This window comes from Brachycentrus maculatus, unplaced genomic scaffold, assembly GCF_059751285.1.
Source record: "Brachycentrus maculatus isolate JH-2025_06_01 unplaced genomic scaffold, ASM5975128v1 h1tg000188l, whole genome shotgun sequence".
Lineage (NCBI taxonomy): Eukaryota > Metazoa > Arthropoda > Insecta > Trichoptera > Brachycentridae > Brachycentrus > Brachycentrus maculatus.
In genome coordinates, this window is record NW_028280939.1 from 180,378 (window position 1) to 200,610 (window position 20,233).

The following is a 20,233-nucleotide window of genomic DNA, read 5'->3' on the forward strand; positions in this document are numbered from 1 at the left end:
AAATTAACTTTACTTCCGGGGTTTATTTCTATTGACTTTGTTATTTTCAAACCGAATGTCTATACGTATTGTCGAAAAGTAAATTACCTAAAAAATAATACTAGAGAAGTCATTGTTATCTACACTACCTAGTTTAAATGTTGGTATTTCTATGGAATTCCAGCCCTGGTTGTATGTATTTATTTCAGTGAAATGAATATTTCCTTATTGAATCGGATTACTTTCTGTTTACGTTTTTGCCCTCGTGACCATGATACAAGGAAAAATAAGTGTTAATTATAACTGCAAAAACTTTATTTCCATCCGTTTTAATTTAATTTATTTGCGTAATATTTATTTTATTACTTTGTCTTGTCTAGTTACTGCATCTTTTGCCTGCAGGGCTGGCTATTTAAAAAAATAATAATAAAAGAGAAATGTGTGAATAAACTCATTATTAAAAACAGGTATCAAATTGTGTTAGAGTGGGTTCGAGCCGAGAAACTCTGACTCAAGAGTCCGCAACACTAACCACGGGACCACAACCCGACACTTTTAAATCTGTCATCTGTCCAAATATGTTTTGTCATCTGGCAACATTATGTAGCGATTTATTTGATTAGTTTGCGCTGTTCGCGCCCATTCACGTAGTTTGAAATGGCTGGATTTTTTCATCGCATTCTTCGGCGTCAGATGAATCATCGAATGCGTAAACAATATCAATAGAGAAATAAATTAGCATACGTGACTAGACGGATGACATAATGGAATTATCATTAACGGCAACATTGAAATTGTTCCGATTTTAAATATATTTACATATTAAAGATTGATTAATAATTTTTTCTTAACCAACGCCTTCTAGATATTTTTTTATACTCACAATTTTTACCCATGCAAGTTTTCTGGATAATTTCGAAGGAAATTTACTAGCTAGTTTTTCGAAGTTAAAAACAACAAAAGCAAACATCCCTGGTAGAATTTGCGTTTGTTTGGGGATCCAGCTCAATGATTTAAGGTTGAAACTGTTAAATGGACACCTTAGACCCAATGGATTAATGAAACATCTATAGGTTGCGAAAATCTCTCATTCATAAAATACATATATCAGATATAAGGTTTTTAGTAACTTTCTGTTGGCAATTTAATTTTATCACTAGACAAATATCGCCCACTCCTTTCAAGAACGTCATAAATCAAAAATCGTCAATGTTCAGTTGTGCATGTTTTCGGAATGCACAAAAAATGTACTATATCCCAGCAAAAGAGGCATATTTTTAACTTAATATTTACCCGCCACAGGGCAGAAAGTGTTGTTTTTGCATTTTGAAGAAAAGGTATTGTTTAATTATTTTTTAAAATATACTAAATATTTTCAAATGAAGAAAAAACCTTCAGGTTGTACCTAAAAAGATCTGTTACACAGTAAAAAGTTCAATAAGTGGCTTGATATTTATTTTTAATACATTGTATTATATTTTTGATCTTTAAAAACATTCTCTTGAAAAATCAAGTTTTTTGATTTATGACGTTCTTGAATGGAGTGAGCGATATAATAAATAGAATGTTTAATTAAAACTAAGCTTTTCTTTTAAAATTTCTTAATTTTATTAACAATAATTGCCAATACATCATTTAAAAGTTAAGGTTGACTTGTATGTTTATGAAACAGAAGGACTTGGCTAGCTAAAAATGGGATAGGTTTAAATGAAATAAAACAATATTGGTATGCAATTAATTCTTTTTATTTTTATGATTACATATTTACTAACATTAATTATTTATAATATGGAATATTCAATAGAGAATTATAAACATAATCGAAATTTTCTACAGTAATTAAGCACAGACAAATAAAAAATATATACAGCATAGCAAAAAAATGGCACTAGCTGGAATATAAAAATATTTGATAATTTTTTTATTTAATTTTTTTTTGCGTTTCCTTTATTTGATTTCGTTTTCATATAAGGGCAGTAGCAATATTTTTTTGGTTCAAGATTTTTTTGAAATTTAAATTACATTTTTCATATACAACTTATAAAGAAAAATTGCCTTTTCAGTGAATTTGATGTTTAAAAATAATATTAATTACTAAACATTTTCCATTTTCTGTTAAAATTCTTCATTACCAAAAATGTGTTTAGAAAGTTTACTTTTACGCACCTAGTGTTATTGATTCCTTAAATAATAATGCACAGCTGCTGCTAAATATAACATTCTTGCTTAAACTCGGTCATTTATTGAACACATCATTTATAATGAGATGATATAAAATAATTTTTAAATTGGAATCAAGATACAATTTGTAGTCAGTGTTTGTTACATAAATGGCAAAATTCAAGGATATTCTAAAGTTTTATCATTAATAAAACTGTTATTTATTGGGTGGAATTCGTCATATTTAACTTCAGTATTACTAATGTAATTTCACCATGTATTTTTACGCACCCTCATAGTTTGTTTGTTAGCGGGTTTTGATACATTCTGGAAGTCCTGGGTTCGAATCGCAAGAGGTTCAAAGTGATTTTTCACTGTAATATTTATTTGATATCACCTTGGATAAGTAGGTACCCGAAGTGTATGACTGATCGCCTTCATTTCACATAATTATCGATTAAGATAACACTGCATTGATGCAATGCAGTCCCCTTTGCATTATTGAGTGCGGATAAGGGGCAGAATAAGAATTTTTGTGCAGTTTTTCACAAATTGGTTTTTATTTCAATTACACTGAGAAATCAGAAATATGTGAGTTTTGACCTGTTCCTTTCATGAATAAAAAAATTAATTCACAGCTGATTAATTACATATCGCTCACTTCTTTCAAGAACGTCATAAATAAAAAAAAACTTGATTCTTCAGGAGAATGTTTTTAAAGTTTTAAAAATATAACACAATGTATTAAAAATAAATATCAAGCCACTTAGTGAACTTTTTACTATGCAATAGATTTTTTAGGTAAAACCTGATGGTTTTTTCTCCATTTGAAAAATATTTAGTATATTCAAAAAAATAATTAAACAATACCTTTTCTTCAAAATGCAAAAACAACATTTTCTGCCCTGTAGCGGGTAAATATTAAGTTGAAAATATGCCTCTTTTGCTGGGATATAGTACATTTTCTGGGCATTTCGAAAACATGCACAACTGAAAATTGATGATTTTTGATTTATGACGTTCTTGAAAGGAGTGAGCGATATGTTCTATTTTATTTTTCTTAGCATTTCACCGAATTGTTTTTTTAAAGACTACATTGAAAAATACAAAACATGACATTTGTTGTAATATTTAGCCTTTTTGATGTGTTTATGTTGTGTGGGATTCATAACTCCATTCTGATCATTCCTTAATATATAATAAAATAAGAATGACAGTTTTCCGTATATCACATAAGTACAACAAAAATAAAATATTTTGAGATTAACGAGAAGAAAAAAACATTTTTTTATTATGATGCAGAATGACTATTGAAAAAAGTAAAATTTTAGATTTATGATAAAAAACTAATGCCTACAGTATAATGCTTAGAATAAAGATATGTCAAACTTATTTTTTCTTAATTAGTGACACGTAAATATGGCAATCATTTTTGTATAATTATACTTAAAGAGAGAAAAAAGTAATCACTAATTTAAGAAGAGTTTATTTGATCACATCAATTGACGAAAAAAATCTGTCGATAAATAAAACATTAATTTTATTTTATACAGTAATTCACTTAATTGTTTAATGAGGCTGCCAAGTTTCTTATAACACTATTTAAGTAGCCGTGTTTTAGTTCTCAAACAAAATTAAAATTGCAATATTTTATTCATTTTCTTATCTACTACAGAATAAAATAGATATGGCAATAATTCTTTTTACAAACTAAATTGATTAGAATATTATTTATCTTTCTATACAGCACTATATATTTTTTTTTCTTCTGTAATGTATATCAGATCTTTCATTCTACGTTAGTGAAATTTGGTTATAGCATATAAATGGATCATCAGGTTTGTGTGAGAGTTTCCTATGGGAGAAAAATATTAATTTATATCACTGCTTTGCGTTAGAAAATAATGCAAAATGTGTGTTTATAATATCTTAAATACCATGCACTTGAAAGAACTGCCATCTGACATGTTTTGGTCCTTTTTTTTAATTTTTAAATTAATACAAAGATATCTACATATGTGGTTATGTGGATACATTATATTTAAATAAATAATTGTGTGCACAAAAGAAATGGTCGCCTGTACAGTGTGACCAAAATAATTTATCTGTAGTTGCAAATTAACTTTAAATATACATATAATTTTTATACCCGAAAATTAAATTTTTGAAATTCGAAAGCAAATCTCGATCAAATTATATGGTCTACAAAATTAAAGAAATGACTTTTCTGTTACGATCGATTTGACGCTATAACCATGTTTCTTTAATTAATTCATCACCTCCTCTCCATATTGCTATAGAGATAAGCCGCTTATGCACTGCACGGAATTTTACCGTCTGGCAGTCCAGTTTTGAAAAATGAAAGCGACCACGACAGTTTAGCGTGATCGAATTTACGCGCAACGTGTTCACGCACCAATCAAGAGCACCAATCCGAAGAAAGATGGACAAAAGCACAAGCCAATCCAAGCCAATCATCCGTTTTATATGCTAACTGACGTGCCGGATGGCAAAATTCCGTGTAGTGCACAAACGCCCATAGGCAGATAGGACGTGTCAGAAATATTGAGCCCCTTTTGTATCGCCTAGGAGAAATTTTATTTTAACATATGATCATTTTTTTATTAGTATTAAGGCAACTTTAGAATCTATATACGTAATCAATTTAACTTTGTATTATTAAATGTAATCTTTGATACTCATCTAATTTTCTAGACTAAGATATCTAAGTTTATAGTCATATAAGTAAAGTAATTAAGAGTCCATATTTAAAATGATAAATTTCAATGTTAAGGATCTAAGTGTTGTTATTGTTTTTTTTTGTATATATCTTTTGTTTATTAGAGCTAGTGAGAATGCTTTACGAGCCACTACATTTATTGACTAGACTTATGTTCTATTTTTGGATATCAATGTTCATAAAATAAAAAAAAATGAAAAGATTTTTGCGCTCTAGTGAATATTGCTACATACCTGCACATAGTAGGACATGTCTGCGTTTCTATGAAAAATTACCAAATGATTACATTTTTTAAAGTCATCTAATAACATTATAAATTGTCCGATATATATATATAGCACCGTTTAGTAATGTCAATCCCAATTTATGTTACAACTACAGTTTTAATATCTAATTAATGTCAATGTAATATATCGTGGGTGTACCGGCAAAAAACGTTAACTCGAAAATATCCAATTATGACTTAATGATGCAGTAATATTAAGTTTTCAACGTACTATAAACTGGCAAAATATACTAAGTAATAAGTATTGTAGTTTGAAATGTCATGTACATGTAGTTTTAAAAATAAATTTTAAGTTTAATAGCAGGTTTTTTATTCAGCTTTAAATTACAGGGATTATTCAAACAGGGATTTTAGACGTTTTTTGCCAGTATACCCACCATATATTGAGTGTATTGAAAACTTGTCGCTTTGTCTGAGTGTAATATTTTTTGTTTTGAATATTGAAAGCATTAACTTTGTGGATCATCTTGATAAATTATTTCGAGAAATAAAAATACTTTGTATTCTGATCCACTCACATTTTTATTTTACCAACTAGTTTCGGCAACAACCTGTTGCCCTCTTCAGGGTTACATTAATGTTTCTTCAGGGTTACATTAATTACATAAATGTAACCCTGAAGAGGGCAACAGGTTGTTGCCGAAACTAGTTGGTAAAATAAAAATGTGAGTGGATCAGAATACAAAGTATTTTTATTTCTCGTAATATTTTTCTTTAGTATCTTGTTTTGAATAGTTTATATTTTTATGGGTAGCTTGCCTAACCGGAGCAATATATCATATAATATTGCGTAACACTTAAGATCTTATCCCATAGTCATGTAATAAATATCTCGAAAACCGGGAGGCGTTCTGGTTTGCTCTGGTCCATTTACCAATCAGAGTTGAATCTTGTGTTGTATGTGGCGACATTGATCAGCTTAGAGCAGGGGTCGGCAACCAGAAGAGTCAAAACGTTAGTAGCAAAATGGTTTAAAAAAAATTGATGATCATATTTTTAATTTACAATAATTTAATTGAATGTTTAAAAGAACAAGTATTTTTTAAGCAATAGATTTTTAATCAGACATATTTTTATGCGCAGATTTATACATCTATCATAGAAAAAATATAAATGTAAAATACTGTGGAACCTCTCATAATGAGCAATTCGCATAACGAGCATTTAAAAAAAAAAAAAAGTTGCTCCCTTAACCGGATCCACGCGGCTCGCATAACCGTATGTGTTTTAACAAGACATGCCCCATACGCGGCTGAGATAAGCGTTTGTGTTTTCAATTTGCTCCAAGTTTCGAACCTCAGTTCAACTTGGAGGGATTTTTCATGGTGTGGAACTTTGGATAAAATAATACGTCAATCCTCGGCCTTATGACATCTGTTGAAATATCTGACTAATAATTTGTAACATCACAAGGATAAATAAAACAACAGATCCCTGATTTTTCTTGCGGTCCGTAATTAGTCCGCGCCATAATCATGCCCTATATCTGTCTCACTCTCGACGCTACGCATCGCCAGTGGGTAAGAGTGACACACGATGCGTGCTTTGATTTATTTATTTTACGATCTAATTTGTTTATATTACGATATATTTCAAGAATAATGTGACACACGTGTATTATAGAGTACCAAAAAGGCACAATGAATCCCATTGAATGTTTTTGTTTAGGAAAATAAATCGTTTCATAACTAAATATATGATAAAAGTAATAATTTAAAAAACGGCGAAATACAGCCGCGCACGAGCGTCTCTTAAGAACAAAGTTAACGCGTTTAAAAGGTTAACGAGCAAGAATTTGCATAACCAGTTACAGAGAGTGTGCAAGTCCCATTTTCACAACATGCACTTATAAGCCACGCTAATCAAAACAAAAAATGTTTCACTTAACGAGTAAGATTCTGCAACAAATTATGCTCATTATGAGAGGTTCCACTGTATAAGTTTCTGTAAAAAAAATGTCACTTTGAATTTGACAAAGAAAGAGCCACACAAATTGCTTAAAGACCCACATGTTGCCGACCCCTGACTTAGAGTAACCGGAACACGTGTTAGAATCTTTCTCTTTCCGGACTGTTAGTAACAATTTCACGAGGGACATCAGAGAATCCGGTCGATGTATGTCTCTTGTTGGGCTCTGGGGGGCGGGCCGGAGCGGCCGGGGGCCCCGCAGATGGTGTAGCACTAGGAGAAGGTGGTCAGGGCCGGGGCCTCCTCCTCGTGCATGATCTCGTCGCACTCGTCGTCGGGGCCCGTGTGCGCGTTGGGGGCGCACGGCAGCCGCAGCCCCCTGGCGGCGAGCCCCCGCAGGGCCCGCTTCCTGAACAGGACCAGCACGAGGAAGAATACCAGCCCTTGCAGGCAGTTGAACGTGTCGATTATCAACCTGAAATTTTTGAGAGATCAACTGAGCGAACTATTAATATTTTTTTAAGGAACAACCTGCAAAACCTTTATTTTAGAGGCTTGTCTGTAGGTAGGATAGTGAAAATAGGGAAGCTATATGTGACAAATACATTACAAACACCCTGACCAATTGAAAATTAATATTCTAATAGTTTTGACACTCTTTAATTCATTTAGCAATTGGCGGGAATCAAACCGGTAACGTCAGTTTCACAGTCGAGTATCTACCCGACTATGCCACAGCGCCTTACTATTTATTATAGTAGTTTTGTAACGGTTAATTATTGCATAAAACTGTGTATAAAGTTGCTATAAAAACCATGCAAACTCTATGTAAAGCTCTGTTTGAGATACCTGATAAGATGAATTAAAAGACAATTTCTGCTATATATATATATATATATATATATATATATATATATATATATATATATATATATATATATATATATATATATATATATATATATATATAAAAATATGAATGTACTTACATATGAAGTTATTCTTTCTTTTCACTCAATGGCGCATAGGAAACTGCATCATATTGATACAGTGTTATCTTATCAGTCCAGGGTAATATTTTATAAATATTAGAGTACATAATGATTCATATTTATTTGGACCCCCCTGGTTATCAAATCCGGGACCTCCAGCACAGTAGATAAACGCGCTAATAGAGGCGGACAAAGTTATAGTTTAGTAAAAGAAAAGTGTTACGTACCACACTATATGCCTGGTGTCATGAACGTAGCTGATAATTTCAAAGATCCACGATATTCCCATCACTAAGAATATTTTAAAGTACAGCAGGAATCTGAAAAGTCAACGTCCCTCTGTGTCAGTAATACGATACATGTTATTCAGACTTATAAGAAAAATTTATATGCCGAGCGTTCTCACTTGTATCTCATGCTCTTCAGTTTGGTGACATTCTCATAGCTCGTTTGTCTCCACAGTTTGATGGAAGTCGCAATGTAAAGTAAAATGTTGCACACTATGAGTACGGCTACCGGTCCATAGAAGTAGCCCCAAGTCTCTACTTTACCTGTAAAATAAAATCATAACTATTACAAATTTCCTAGTGCTTGTCTGTCAAAAAATCTGGAGCGTGAGGACTGTACACTTTGTCTTTTTTTTAAATCCACAAACAATGAAAAACACTATATTATTTTGAGAAATAAAAACACGTTGTTTTTTGATCCGCTCACGTGATCCAATATATCAATATGATCCACAAAGTTAATGTTTTCAATAGTCAAAACAATGAAAAAAACGTTACAAGAAATGAAATACAGTGCAATACAAATTGTTTGAACGTTTATAATCAATAAGATGAGTACACAACAAACTTACTTAAAGGTGCAGGTTACATACATATATAAAGAAAAGATTTTTGGTTGTAAAAAAGAGTAATAACAATTAAAAGTTAGAATTAAAAGTGAAATTATTCTATGCTATGTCATCATGAAGTTTACAATCAAATTAGGGCTGTTTTGATTTCCCTCGAGTGGAGGTGGGGATCAGAAGATAGAATAGGGGAAGCAGAATTGGTTTAATTTCATTAATTGATTCGGCAATCACTATGTGGTGAAATCTATCCATTTTTTACTTGGTAAATACCAGTATTTCTTAGAATCTATTGTGACATATGTTTCGATGCATTCTGCATCATTTTCAAATACCGTATGTAAAGCTAAGCTAAAAGAATTGGTTTAATTACTTTTTTTTTACATATTATTATATCCTTTTGACTTTATCAGAAGGTTTTAAGAATTACACTAACCACTTCAAAAATACAACTAAAAATATCAGGTAATTTGATTTTTTATTTAAAGAGTTAACTTAGTTAAAAAAATGTCCAGTATAAAAAAATAAATGAATAAGAAGGAATAAAAAAAACTTGACTTAATATAAAAAAATAAATAAAATGTCCAACTATAATAATAAATTCAGTTAAAAAAATACAAATAAAATATTAATTATATTGTTTATTGCAGAATTTCCAATAAATTCCAACAAAAAGCGTCAAGTGGCAACTGGTGAACTTAGTTCGGTTGTTTATCTTATGTAACGCAAACAAGTCAAAACACTCCAGCAGTGTTCGGGTTAGCGCGATACTACGCATGACTGTCCCCGATTACTGCTCGTTCAAAAGCATTAAGTGCCTAATAAGTACCTAGTCCTAGACTAATTTTTGCTACATTTAATTTATGACACTATTTAGAAAGAAGAGTATCGCGTTTATCTAATTTCCAACAATAGCGAATATACTTTTAATGGTTTTTTCAGTGTATGTTGGCTTTATGCTTTTTATCTTAAATAATAATTATTACTTACCGCTAAACCAACAGGAGTTGCTTCCGAATCCCGGTTTGAGATGATCTCCGGATACTTGTTCGGCAATCACGGCTGCTATTAAAAAGGTAGTTGGCATACCCCATCCGTAGGAACTATAAGCCAGGAACGTTTTCTTCTCCGACATTCCAGAAGTTCGGAAACTGTATCCAAATGAAAATACACTTATAGAATCAATTTAAAATACAACTTGGTTACAATGATATATATCATTCAATGAAAATGAAATAAATATGAATGTACTCACTCATTCACGATCACAGTTAATTATAAACATATTTTTTGGGTTAAACCATTTATCAATATTCTACCATCCTACCAAAACCTTGGCCACACTTACGGGAGCTTTCTTTAGGGCTGTAGAGTGAAAATTTTTAAACAGAGTTTAAAGAATTAAATGTAAATGTGTCACGGAGACATGGAATATATGAGAAGGTAATATAAAAGTCTTTGACCATTTAGAGGGCTTACGATCCGTCTTTGGATGGCTAAATTGATCATTTTACACACTTGCGTAACTTTCACGATTCTGCCCATGATGTTTTGAAAGTTGTACAGCCAATATTTATTCTTGTGACAGAAATAGCAAGGTTCTCTTTATTTGCATGTTAAAAAATTGGATTATATGTTTTTAATGGCTTCCCAGCTAGGAATCGAACCCTGCAATTTGTTTAAGATAGCCATACTTGTTAACCTTTACACTACGGAGAGAAATATGAGACGTAATCATACTTACACAACTGTTTTCATCACATTGATAGACACAACATTCATCCAAAAGAATGTCGCCAACATCCAAAAATATATGAGGAATCCTGAAACATTAATAATTGTTGTATTAATTATTAATATATTTAGTTGAATTTAAAGCGATTTAATACAATGAGATTATTGTGTTATCAATAATACTGTAAAACAACAATAGACAAATTCAAATGCTGTTATTTTTAATGTACTATACAATAACTGAATATTCGTTGTTTGAAATTCATTTCGTGATATTTACTAGCAGCGAATCCTGGATTAGTATATAAATGAAAATATTTCTAAGGAAATGTTATTAAAGAAATTCCAAAATACACTGTGTAACAAAAGTCATCAACGCATGTTGATCAAATATTCAATATTTACTCTCAGCTACTAATAATAATCTAACTTGTATTCTGAGAATATTCAGGTTTCGGAACAAAATATTTGCATATAAATAATCGAGATTTATTATAGAAAATATTGACATGTATTATAGGTGTATTTTGACTGAGACAATTTTAATGCATTATCATTTTTGAACGAAAGATGATGGAAGTCTTAGCATTTCAGGGCTTCCGACCTAGCATTTGGCTGGCTTAAGTGATAATTTTATGCACTTGTGTAATATTAATTATTCTCTGGCATCACTGACAGCCAAAATTCCACATCTATCAAAATTACAATTACCATTCAAAAGGAATCAAATAACGATAGATGATTGATCTCAGTTGAGACACTTATATATGACCAAATTGTTTATGGGAAAAGCGTTGTTGCACACTGTTGGTGGAGAGCGGGAGACGCTTATAAGCGTTCTATTTGCTTACTTTTAGTAGAGCGTGAGAGATGCCAAAAAACATTGTACAGATCGGAATTGGGTTTGTGGTTACTTGTGGTTAGTATACTGAGGGTCGGGCGGCAGACTGTCTGAGAATAAATTAAGGTCAGGGTTGAACGAAAAACCGCCTGACAATAATGCGTTAATATATCATCCATAGATTGAATAAGCCAGTGTCTGATAGAATAAATAATATATTTTAAAAAATATTTACCATTGATTACGCAGAATTGATCGTCACTTATAATGAATAGCTGTGCCATAGATAGATGGAAGAATCCTAGACACAAGCACAGTGATGTACATGCGATGCATTTTCCCTGCAGATCTCTGAAATGCAAGATTTATTTTATTACTGTACAATATATCGTGGGTGTACTGGTAAAAAACGTTGCATGAAAATATGCTATGTCGACTTGATGATGCACATTATAAAGTTTTCAACGTTCTATAAACTATTTTATTTATTGTTTCGGCATTAAATTTGTAGTAAGACATGTTACAATGATTAAAGAAAACACTTCGTTTTTTACCACTTGAGTTTTATTATAGACTACATGTTTCAACTCAGAAGTTATTAGTTATTATACAGACCTGAATGATGGAAGTTTAACTTCTGAGTTGAAACATGTAGTCTATAATAAAACTCAAGTGGTAAAAAACGAAGTGTTTTCTATAAACTGGCAAAATGCACTAATGCATGTGGTTTTAAAAGAAACTTCAACTTTAAATTTAATAACGGGTATTTTATTCAGGTTAAAAGCTTTAAATAACAGGGATTATTCATATTATTTTTTGACATCTCATCAAAGATGAAGAAGAATACGGAAGTCTGGGCATTTACGGGGCTGAGAACCGTCATAGGCTGGTTTAAGTGATCACTTTACACACGTGTAACATTCACCAATTCTACGCATTATTGACAACCACACTACTCAAATTCTTGGAAGTTCTATATATATGAACCAATTTTGAAACATTATTCTTAAATCACTAGATCTTCACTAGAGACATCTATTGGTGAGATGAAAAGAAGCTTTTTATTCAGCAAAAACTCTTTTATTAGTATGTGAGGTCCGAATCCTGGATTATAATCACACACATGAGAAACGCCAAAAAATATCATTTTCATTTTTATTATTCAAGCTTATAATTTGACCAGATAAAAAGTTCCAAGAATTTGAGTAGTGTGGTTGTCAGTAATGGGTAGAATTGGTAATGTTACAGGTGTGTAAAGTGATCACTCAAACCAGCCTATGACGGTCGTCAGCCCCGTAAACGCCCAGACTTATTCCAAGGATTATTCAAACAGGGATTTTAGAGTTAATGTTTTTTGCCAGTATACCCACAATATTATCTCCATATCAAAGTCCTGTTAGACCATTTAAAATTTTTTGCCAACAGGTTTTGTTTGCTTAAGTAACTGAACTAAATATGTAGCTTTAAGTCCTAGAAGTCCTCTGACGGATGAATACCAATAAGGAACTCCTACCAACCATCAAGCAGAGAAAGCTGATGTACTTCGGACACGTCATGAGAAATGAAGAATATCGTCTTCTCCACCTAATCATACAAGGAAAGATTGAGGGGCGAAGAACTCAAGGACGCCGAAGGAATCATGCCTGGAAAACCTAAGACAATGGTTTGGCAGAAGCACCAAATCTCTGTTCCGAGCTGCAGCATTAAAATTGAAGATAGCCATGACGATCGCCGATCTTCGTTAGAAGTGGCACAGAAAGAAGAAGTATCTAGATTTACCTTAGTTCTGGGACGATAGCGTAGACCACCAACGTGAGCACCAGGAAGCCAACTGACACTAGAGCCAGGGTGCCCGTCACGGTGGCCGATAGGAACGTTTCCTCTTGAGCGCCGAAGCATACGAGAGCCACTTGAGTTTTTGACAAGTCCTTCGGAGACACAGCACTCAGGTCTACAGTGTCGTTGAATTCTAATTTGTCCACTATGCAGAAACTGGAACGATAAATATAATTTGGTTAGTTTGCGGCACTAAGCACATCTTCTTCAAACCCTCATCCGCATCCGATGGTGCATAGGGCACTGCGTCATATAAACGCAGTGTTATCTTGATTGTTAACACATGAAGGAAGGGTGATCAGCCCTCCGCTTCAGGTATCAGTCCAGTGTAATATTGAGTAAATATTAGAGTGAAAAAATCAATTATATTTATTTGACCCTTCCCTGGGAATCGAACTCGGGACCTCCAGTACGGTAGCCGAGTGTGCTGATCATTACACTACGGAGGCGGACATAGGGGGTGGTAAAAGTATGGTAAAGCGGTGGACTCTCTGATAGCTCCCGCCACATCCCCAGGTTCGGTATGGAAAATCTCGGTTTCCATTCGGAACCATCCATCAACAAAAAAAACTTAAAAGTGGGAATGTCCGATGTCTTGCAAGCAACTTGCTTGCACAGCGTGGGTGTAAACTGTGCAACACAAGCAATACAAGAATTATTAGAGAACATAGTGCGAAATCATCAAATGTAGTAAAACACTGTAAAAATCGAATGAACTGCAGTAAAACACTGTGGATCTTTTTAGACTATTATTCTGGTGGTATCATACATGATAAAAATAGTGAAGGCCATTGGTACCATAAACCAAGCTAGGACAAAATGCCGAACCCTCTTCTGGTGGAACGGAAGGCCTGTTGATGGCAGTCGACAGTCCGCATTTTCCTAGGGAGTTTTATGTGGTTTCCTCCCAGCAATGAGCAAATGCTGAGATGTTCCTGATTGGCCCACACTAGATTATCCCTCCTGTTCCCGACACAGATTTAAATCAAATATCTTTATTTAGTTAGAAAAATTTAAAAATCCACTTAATGATCTATAAACCTTGTACATAATAAGCAAGGTAGGTAATAAATGCAATAAAAATACTTTTTTTGTTGTTGAAAAATTGGAACAGCAACTAGTTGGTGTGCTGATTTGGATAATTTACTTGGTTTATCCCAAATATCATCTTCTTCTAACCCTTATCTGCACCCAATGGTGTTAATGCAGTATTGTCATGATCGTTAATTACATAATTTCAAGGTGATCAGTCCTGCACTTCTTGTACCAGTCTAATAATAATAATAATAAAACCCTTATCCGCACCCCAATGGTGCATAGGGCACTGCGTCATATAAACGCAGTGTTATCTTGATCGTTTACACATGAAGGAAAGGTGATCAGCCCTCCGCTTTAGGTACCAGTCCAGGGTAATATTGAATAAATATGACAGTGAAAAAATCACTTATATTTATTTTACCCCCCTTGGGAATCGAACCCGGGACCTCCAGAACGGTAGCCGAGCGTGCTGACCATTACACTACGGAGGCGGACACCAGTCTAGGGTGATATTAAATGAATATGTGAGTGAAAATCACTCATATTTATTTTAACCTCCCTAGGAATTGAGTTAATTAACTATTTTTTATTAATGTAATGTAATGTTTATTATTGTTAATGTAACTATTGTTTATTATATCATTTTTTTATACGTAAGCTGTACAATTCCCGAATAAATAAAATAAATAAAAATAAGTACATAAATAAATTGAATCCGGGACCTCCAGCAGGATTGACCGCCTTGTCTTTATGCAAGTAAGGTTCAAGATAATACACGGTCAATATGATGCTGTGCCCTATGTGGACGAGAATAAGGGTTAGAATAAGAAGAAGAAGGTGTATGTGTAGTAACGGAACTCGGGTCATTATTTGTGTGTAAGGACAATATTATCTTTCTACGTCACAATAATTACATTGTTATTATTTTTTTGTTGTTTTAATAAAATACATACCAGTACACATGCATCTTATCAGTTGTCTTATTTACGTCATAGGTTTTTTTATGCATGTATGTTTGGTTAGCTTTCCCACTAGTGTTCCTGGTGACGTTTAATTACGGCATCAACTGTTCCACTATTCCGGATATACTTCCCAATTGAAATATGTACCTACCTATTTTGATAACACTATATTTTACCTTCAACGGCTTCCTATTTCCCTCATCAGTATACCATGATTATTTGTATTGAGGAGATTTAAGATTTTGAATAAACTTATTCTATCCGTTATCTGCTTATCCAATGGTGCATAGGGCACTGCATCTTATTGACGCAGTGTTATCTTGATCATAGTCAAATGAAGGCAAGGTGTATCACTCTTGCGCTTCTTAGCTCCAGAGCAATATCAAATATTTGTCCGCCTCCGTAGTGTAATGGTCAGCGCGCTTGGTTTCTGTACTGGTGGTCCCAGGTTTGATTCCCAGGGGGGGGGGGGGTCAAATAAATATAATTGATTTTTTCACTTTTATAATTATACAATATTACCCTGGATTGTTACCTGAAGCGGAGGGCTGTTCACCTTCATGTGTTAACGATCAAGATAAGATAAGATTTGCGTTTATATGATGCAGTGCCCTATGCACCATTGGGGTGCCGACAAGGGTTTGAATATTGCAATGAGTGGTAATGGGGGATCGGTAACTTACTTGCCCCCGTCCGTCTTGCCGGTGTCCGTGTGCAGCGCGCCGTCCGCGTCCACGCGGAACGTCATCATCATCTCGCCGACCGGGTCCAGCATGTACATGCCCTCGGCGCACGCGAGCTGCACGCGCCGGCGCGGGCTCGGCAGCCGGCTGAGCGGCGCGCCCGCCTCCGCGCAGCCCGTGTGCGCGAGCAGGTTCTCGCCTGGGCAGCACGCGGCGCCGACCGGCACGTCCACGCGCGCCGCCGCGGCCAGCGCGACTAGCGCGGTCAGCGCGACCAGCGTCACCCCCACTCCCCGCGCGACCATCGCCAGCGCTGCCAACATACCAGAACAGTGTTACCACTCTCGTCACTTGCGAGTGTTTTTGCCTAGAATTTTCACTGATGAATTACATGAAGTTATAGTAACCTTAAACATAAAGAGTAAATCCACTCACAAGTAGGTATAGGCTATGAAGCTTATAAAGTTGAAACCTGAGTAGGGACATGATAAACGGTGTTGCATAAGCCGTAGCTAGATTTCAGAATCACTTGGACGTTAGGTAATTAAAAAAAAAACTCGTCACTTTACGTATCTTCAAGGAAAAAAATCGTAACTTGTAAAACGGATTCGTAAAAGAGTCTGCTGTGCTGGTCCGGGCTGTGGAGGCGTTCGTGTAATTCCGTGAAGTGGACAAACGCCCAAAGGGGACTTGTGCACTGCACGGAATTTTACCGTCCGGCACTTCAGTTAGCGTGATAAAACGATGATTGGCTTGTGCTTTTGTCCATCTTTCTTCGGGTCGGAGCTCTTGATCGGTGCGTGAACGCGTTGCGCGTAAATTCGATCACGCTAAACTGTCGTAGTCGCTTTTATTTTTCAAAACCGGACTGCCGGACGGTACAATTCCGTGTAGAGCACAAGCTCACTAAGTGAACTTGTATTTTTATTATTTTGAGAAATAAAAAGAATTTGTTTTTTGATCCACTCACATTTTTACTAACAACCAACTAGTTTCGGCAACAACCTGTTGCCCTCTTCAGGGTTTATTTATGACTAAGTCATAAATAAACCCTGAAGAGGGCAAATACAAAAACGGTGTTTTAAGAAAAAAATTAATTACGTGAAATGTTACCTGGATTTAGAGAAAATTAAGTTGCGACTTAACGAATGCTGGGCCTTAAGCCGAATATTGTTTTCGGTCCATTCAGTGAACCTACGACGCGCATAGTGGTTATTCAGTCTATTCGTGGTAAGTGGCAAAACGTACTGTCAAAAGGACAGTCTGTAGAAACAATGTAGCCAGTTCAAAATCCCAACCTCTCAACAAAAAAAACGTATATTAGCAAAAGTATTAATTTTTTGTATTTCGGATCCGCATCCGCTGGTGTACGGTATATATATCAAGGGTGGCCAACCCGCGGCCCGCGGAGGATTTCACATATTTTTTTCTTGTACATAAAACCACCAAAAGAACATTTCACCGTGCGTAGTTCGTATCATATCCCATATATGGGAGTATTTCTCTATCGTGACATTTTCAAAACCCATATAATGGCGTCAAGTAGTAAAGACGTTGGACCAAAGAAGAGAAGAGTAATAGAACTACTGAGAAGTTTTCAGATTATTTTTGTATTGCCTAACTCTAATTTCATAAATTTGTATGATTCTCATTTTCGTTGTATCTTCATAAAAAATATATTTTTATATATATATATATATATATATATATATATATATATATATATATATATATATATATATATATATATATATATATATATATTTCTCCGCCTCCGTAGTGGTCAGCATGCTCGCCTACCGTTCTGGAGGTCCCGGGTTCGATTCCAGGGGGGTTTAATAAATATATAAGTGATTTTTTCACTCTTATATTTATTCAATATTACACTGGACTGGTACCTGAAGTGGAGGGCTGATCACCTTTCCTTCATGTGTAATCGATCGAGATAACATTGCGTTGGGGTGCGGTAAGGGTTTTATTATATATATATATATATATATATATATATAAATCTGGCCCGGCTGCTGAAAAGGTTGGCCACCCATGGTGTATATACAGTTTGCGCAAGTTGATTGCGGATTTGCATAATTCCGGCGTACAAACCAATATCAAAACAACTCGTAAAGCAAATTTTATCGACGCGTAAACAGAGTGTGCGAATTTACCGAAATTACCACATTTTGCCATAATCTGTTTTTATTGCTTGCTACCTCTGTTTCCGGCCACGCGTTGCTGTTTCTCAACCATATTAAATGAAAAGAAAGTACACATTTCTTACATGTTTTATTTCACTTCATAAAGCTTGTGAAGCAATGAAAATATTAAAACAATTATGAAACAACAATGCAATCTGGAATATGTAACAGCGGGTGTCAAGAAGCACGCTGTCCGCCATGAAAAATATTTTGTATTGCGTGTGTTGCTGTTTAAGTTAAAAAACAGATGGCAAAAAACGCGCGTATTTGAATGCAACGTTGCGTCAAAATTTCAAAGCAATCGGTGAAAAACTTTATATTTAAGATTAAAAAAAACGATTATTTAATTTTTTTACTATATATGTAGATAGATACAAAAGAGCGTATTTTAATGCAACGTTGTGTCAAAATTTTAAAGCAATCGGTGAAAAGCTTTAGGAAATTTAAGATTTAAAAAAAAAAATCTATTTTTATTTGTATATACATATGTAGATAGATAAAAACGAGCGTATTTAAATGCAACGTTGTGTCAAAATTTCAAAGCAATCGGTGAAAAGCTTTAGGAAATTTAAGATTTAAAAAAAAAAATCTATTTTTATTTGTATATACATATGTAGATAGATAAAAACGAGCGTATTTAAATGCAACGTTGTGTCAAAATTTCAAAGCAATCGGTGAAAAGCTTTAGAAAATTTAAGATTTAAAAAAAACGAAAATTTCTATTTTTATTTGTATATATGTAGACAGATAAAAACGAGCGTATTTATGTAAATGCTTTTTAAAAAGTTATCAGTGATTTTTTTAAAGAAAATTAAAATTTTGAACAAACGAACATTCACATTTTTATTTATATACATATTTTCATTAATCGCGTACAATTTAGTTTTGTTTTGTTAGAGATTTGTTACATCCGTGACAATTTATGCGCAATCCTTTTCGTACCAAGGGCAATCCGGGGAAATGGATGTAGGCGCATGATACACAATCGTATGTGGTTTTAATGTGGTATTCTAATTAAGGATACCGTCCTGAGGTAACCGTCACACACACACACACTCATCAAACGTTCACGTGTTACCTGCGCTCTTATGTAGGAAAATAAATATTTTATAATTAATTAACATTACGAGCCGAAAGGTCCCGAAAAAGGTATATTCACCACTTATTAATATATCGTAGTCGTACAGGAGAAAGTGACCAACTAACAAAACGTAAAATGTTATGGAGGGCCATTTAAGTCACTTTTGCTTCGCAAGGAAATAAACATCAATGCAGCTAGTCATTTTTAACAAGTCAATATATTATACCATACTACCAGATTTAAAATCCTTTGGGTTTTTTTTCAGGGCAATATTAAGCTAGTAAGATATCAAACAGTCAATGATCACGTTTTTGTAAAAAATGCACTTAATCATTTTCTCCTGTATGACTACGATATGTTTTCTTATGCTCTAGATGTCTTTAACATGTGTGTTTAAAAAAATCGAATTTTACAGAAAAGTTAAATAAATGAAGTCATCCACATAAAATGAGTTAAGTACTTGTACTATTCCAAATACTATTATTAATAATAAAATAATAAAACCCTTATCCGCACCCCAATGGTGCATAGGGCACTGCGTCATATAACGCAGTGTTATCTTGATTGTTTACACATGAAGGAAAGGTGATCAGCCCTCCACTTCAGGTACCAGTCCAGGGTAATATTGAATAAATATTACAGTGAAAAAATCACTTATATTTATTTGACCCCCCCTGGGAATCGAACCCGGGACCTCCAGAACGGCAACCGAGCGTGCTGACCATTACACCACGGAGGCAGACTACAGTTACAAAATTCTACAATTGTAAATTTGAGAAAATACTGAAAGAGGGACGGGAGGGAGAAAAAAGGGAAATATCAATGCTCAAAGACAAATAAATTTCGAGTTTAATGTTATATCATAATTAGCAAGAAAATAAAACTTCAATGCAGTTAGTCATTTTTACCAAGTCAATATATTATACTTACAAGTTTAAAATCCGG

The 20,233-nt window shown here is 34.0% G+C and overlaps 2 protein-coding genes across 3 annotated transcripts in view; one reads left to right on the forward strand and one right to left on the reverse strand.

Moving 5' to 3' along the window:
* Positions 1–20,233, forward strand: part of LOC148307809 (RNA helicase aquarius) — a 120,952-nt gene that overhangs the window by 22,717 nt on the left and 78,002 nt on the right. The window lies entirely within an intron of this gene.
* Positions 5,873–20,233, reverse strand: part of LOC148307811 (G protein-coupled receptor Mth2-like) — a 56,165-nt gene continuing 41,804 nt past the window's right edge. The window contains exons 2-9 of one of the 2 annotated variants that reach the window (XM_088262755.1): positions 16,013–16,325; positions 13,273–13,485; positions 11,729–11,844; positions 10,663–10,741; positions 9,909–10,069; positions 8,472–8,616; positions 8,293–8,385; positions 5,873–7,548 (exon numbers count right to left, since the gene is read on the reverse strand). In XM_088262755.1, coding sequence (XP_088118881.1) covers positions 7,347–7,548; positions 8,293–8,385; positions 8,472–8,616; positions 9,909–10,069; positions 10,663–10,741; positions 11,729–11,844; positions 13,273–13,485; positions 16,013–16,317 — 1,314 coding nt within the window. In that variant the 5' untranslated portion in view covers positions 16,318–16,325 and the 3' untranslated portion in view covers positions 5,873–7,346. The remainder of the gene's footprint in view (positions 7,549–8,292; positions 8,386–8,471; positions 8,617–9,908; positions 10,070–10,662; positions 10,742–11,728; positions 11,845–13,272; positions 13,486–16,012; positions 16,326–20,233) is intronic. The other variant, XM_088262754.1, reaches the window with a different exon arrangement.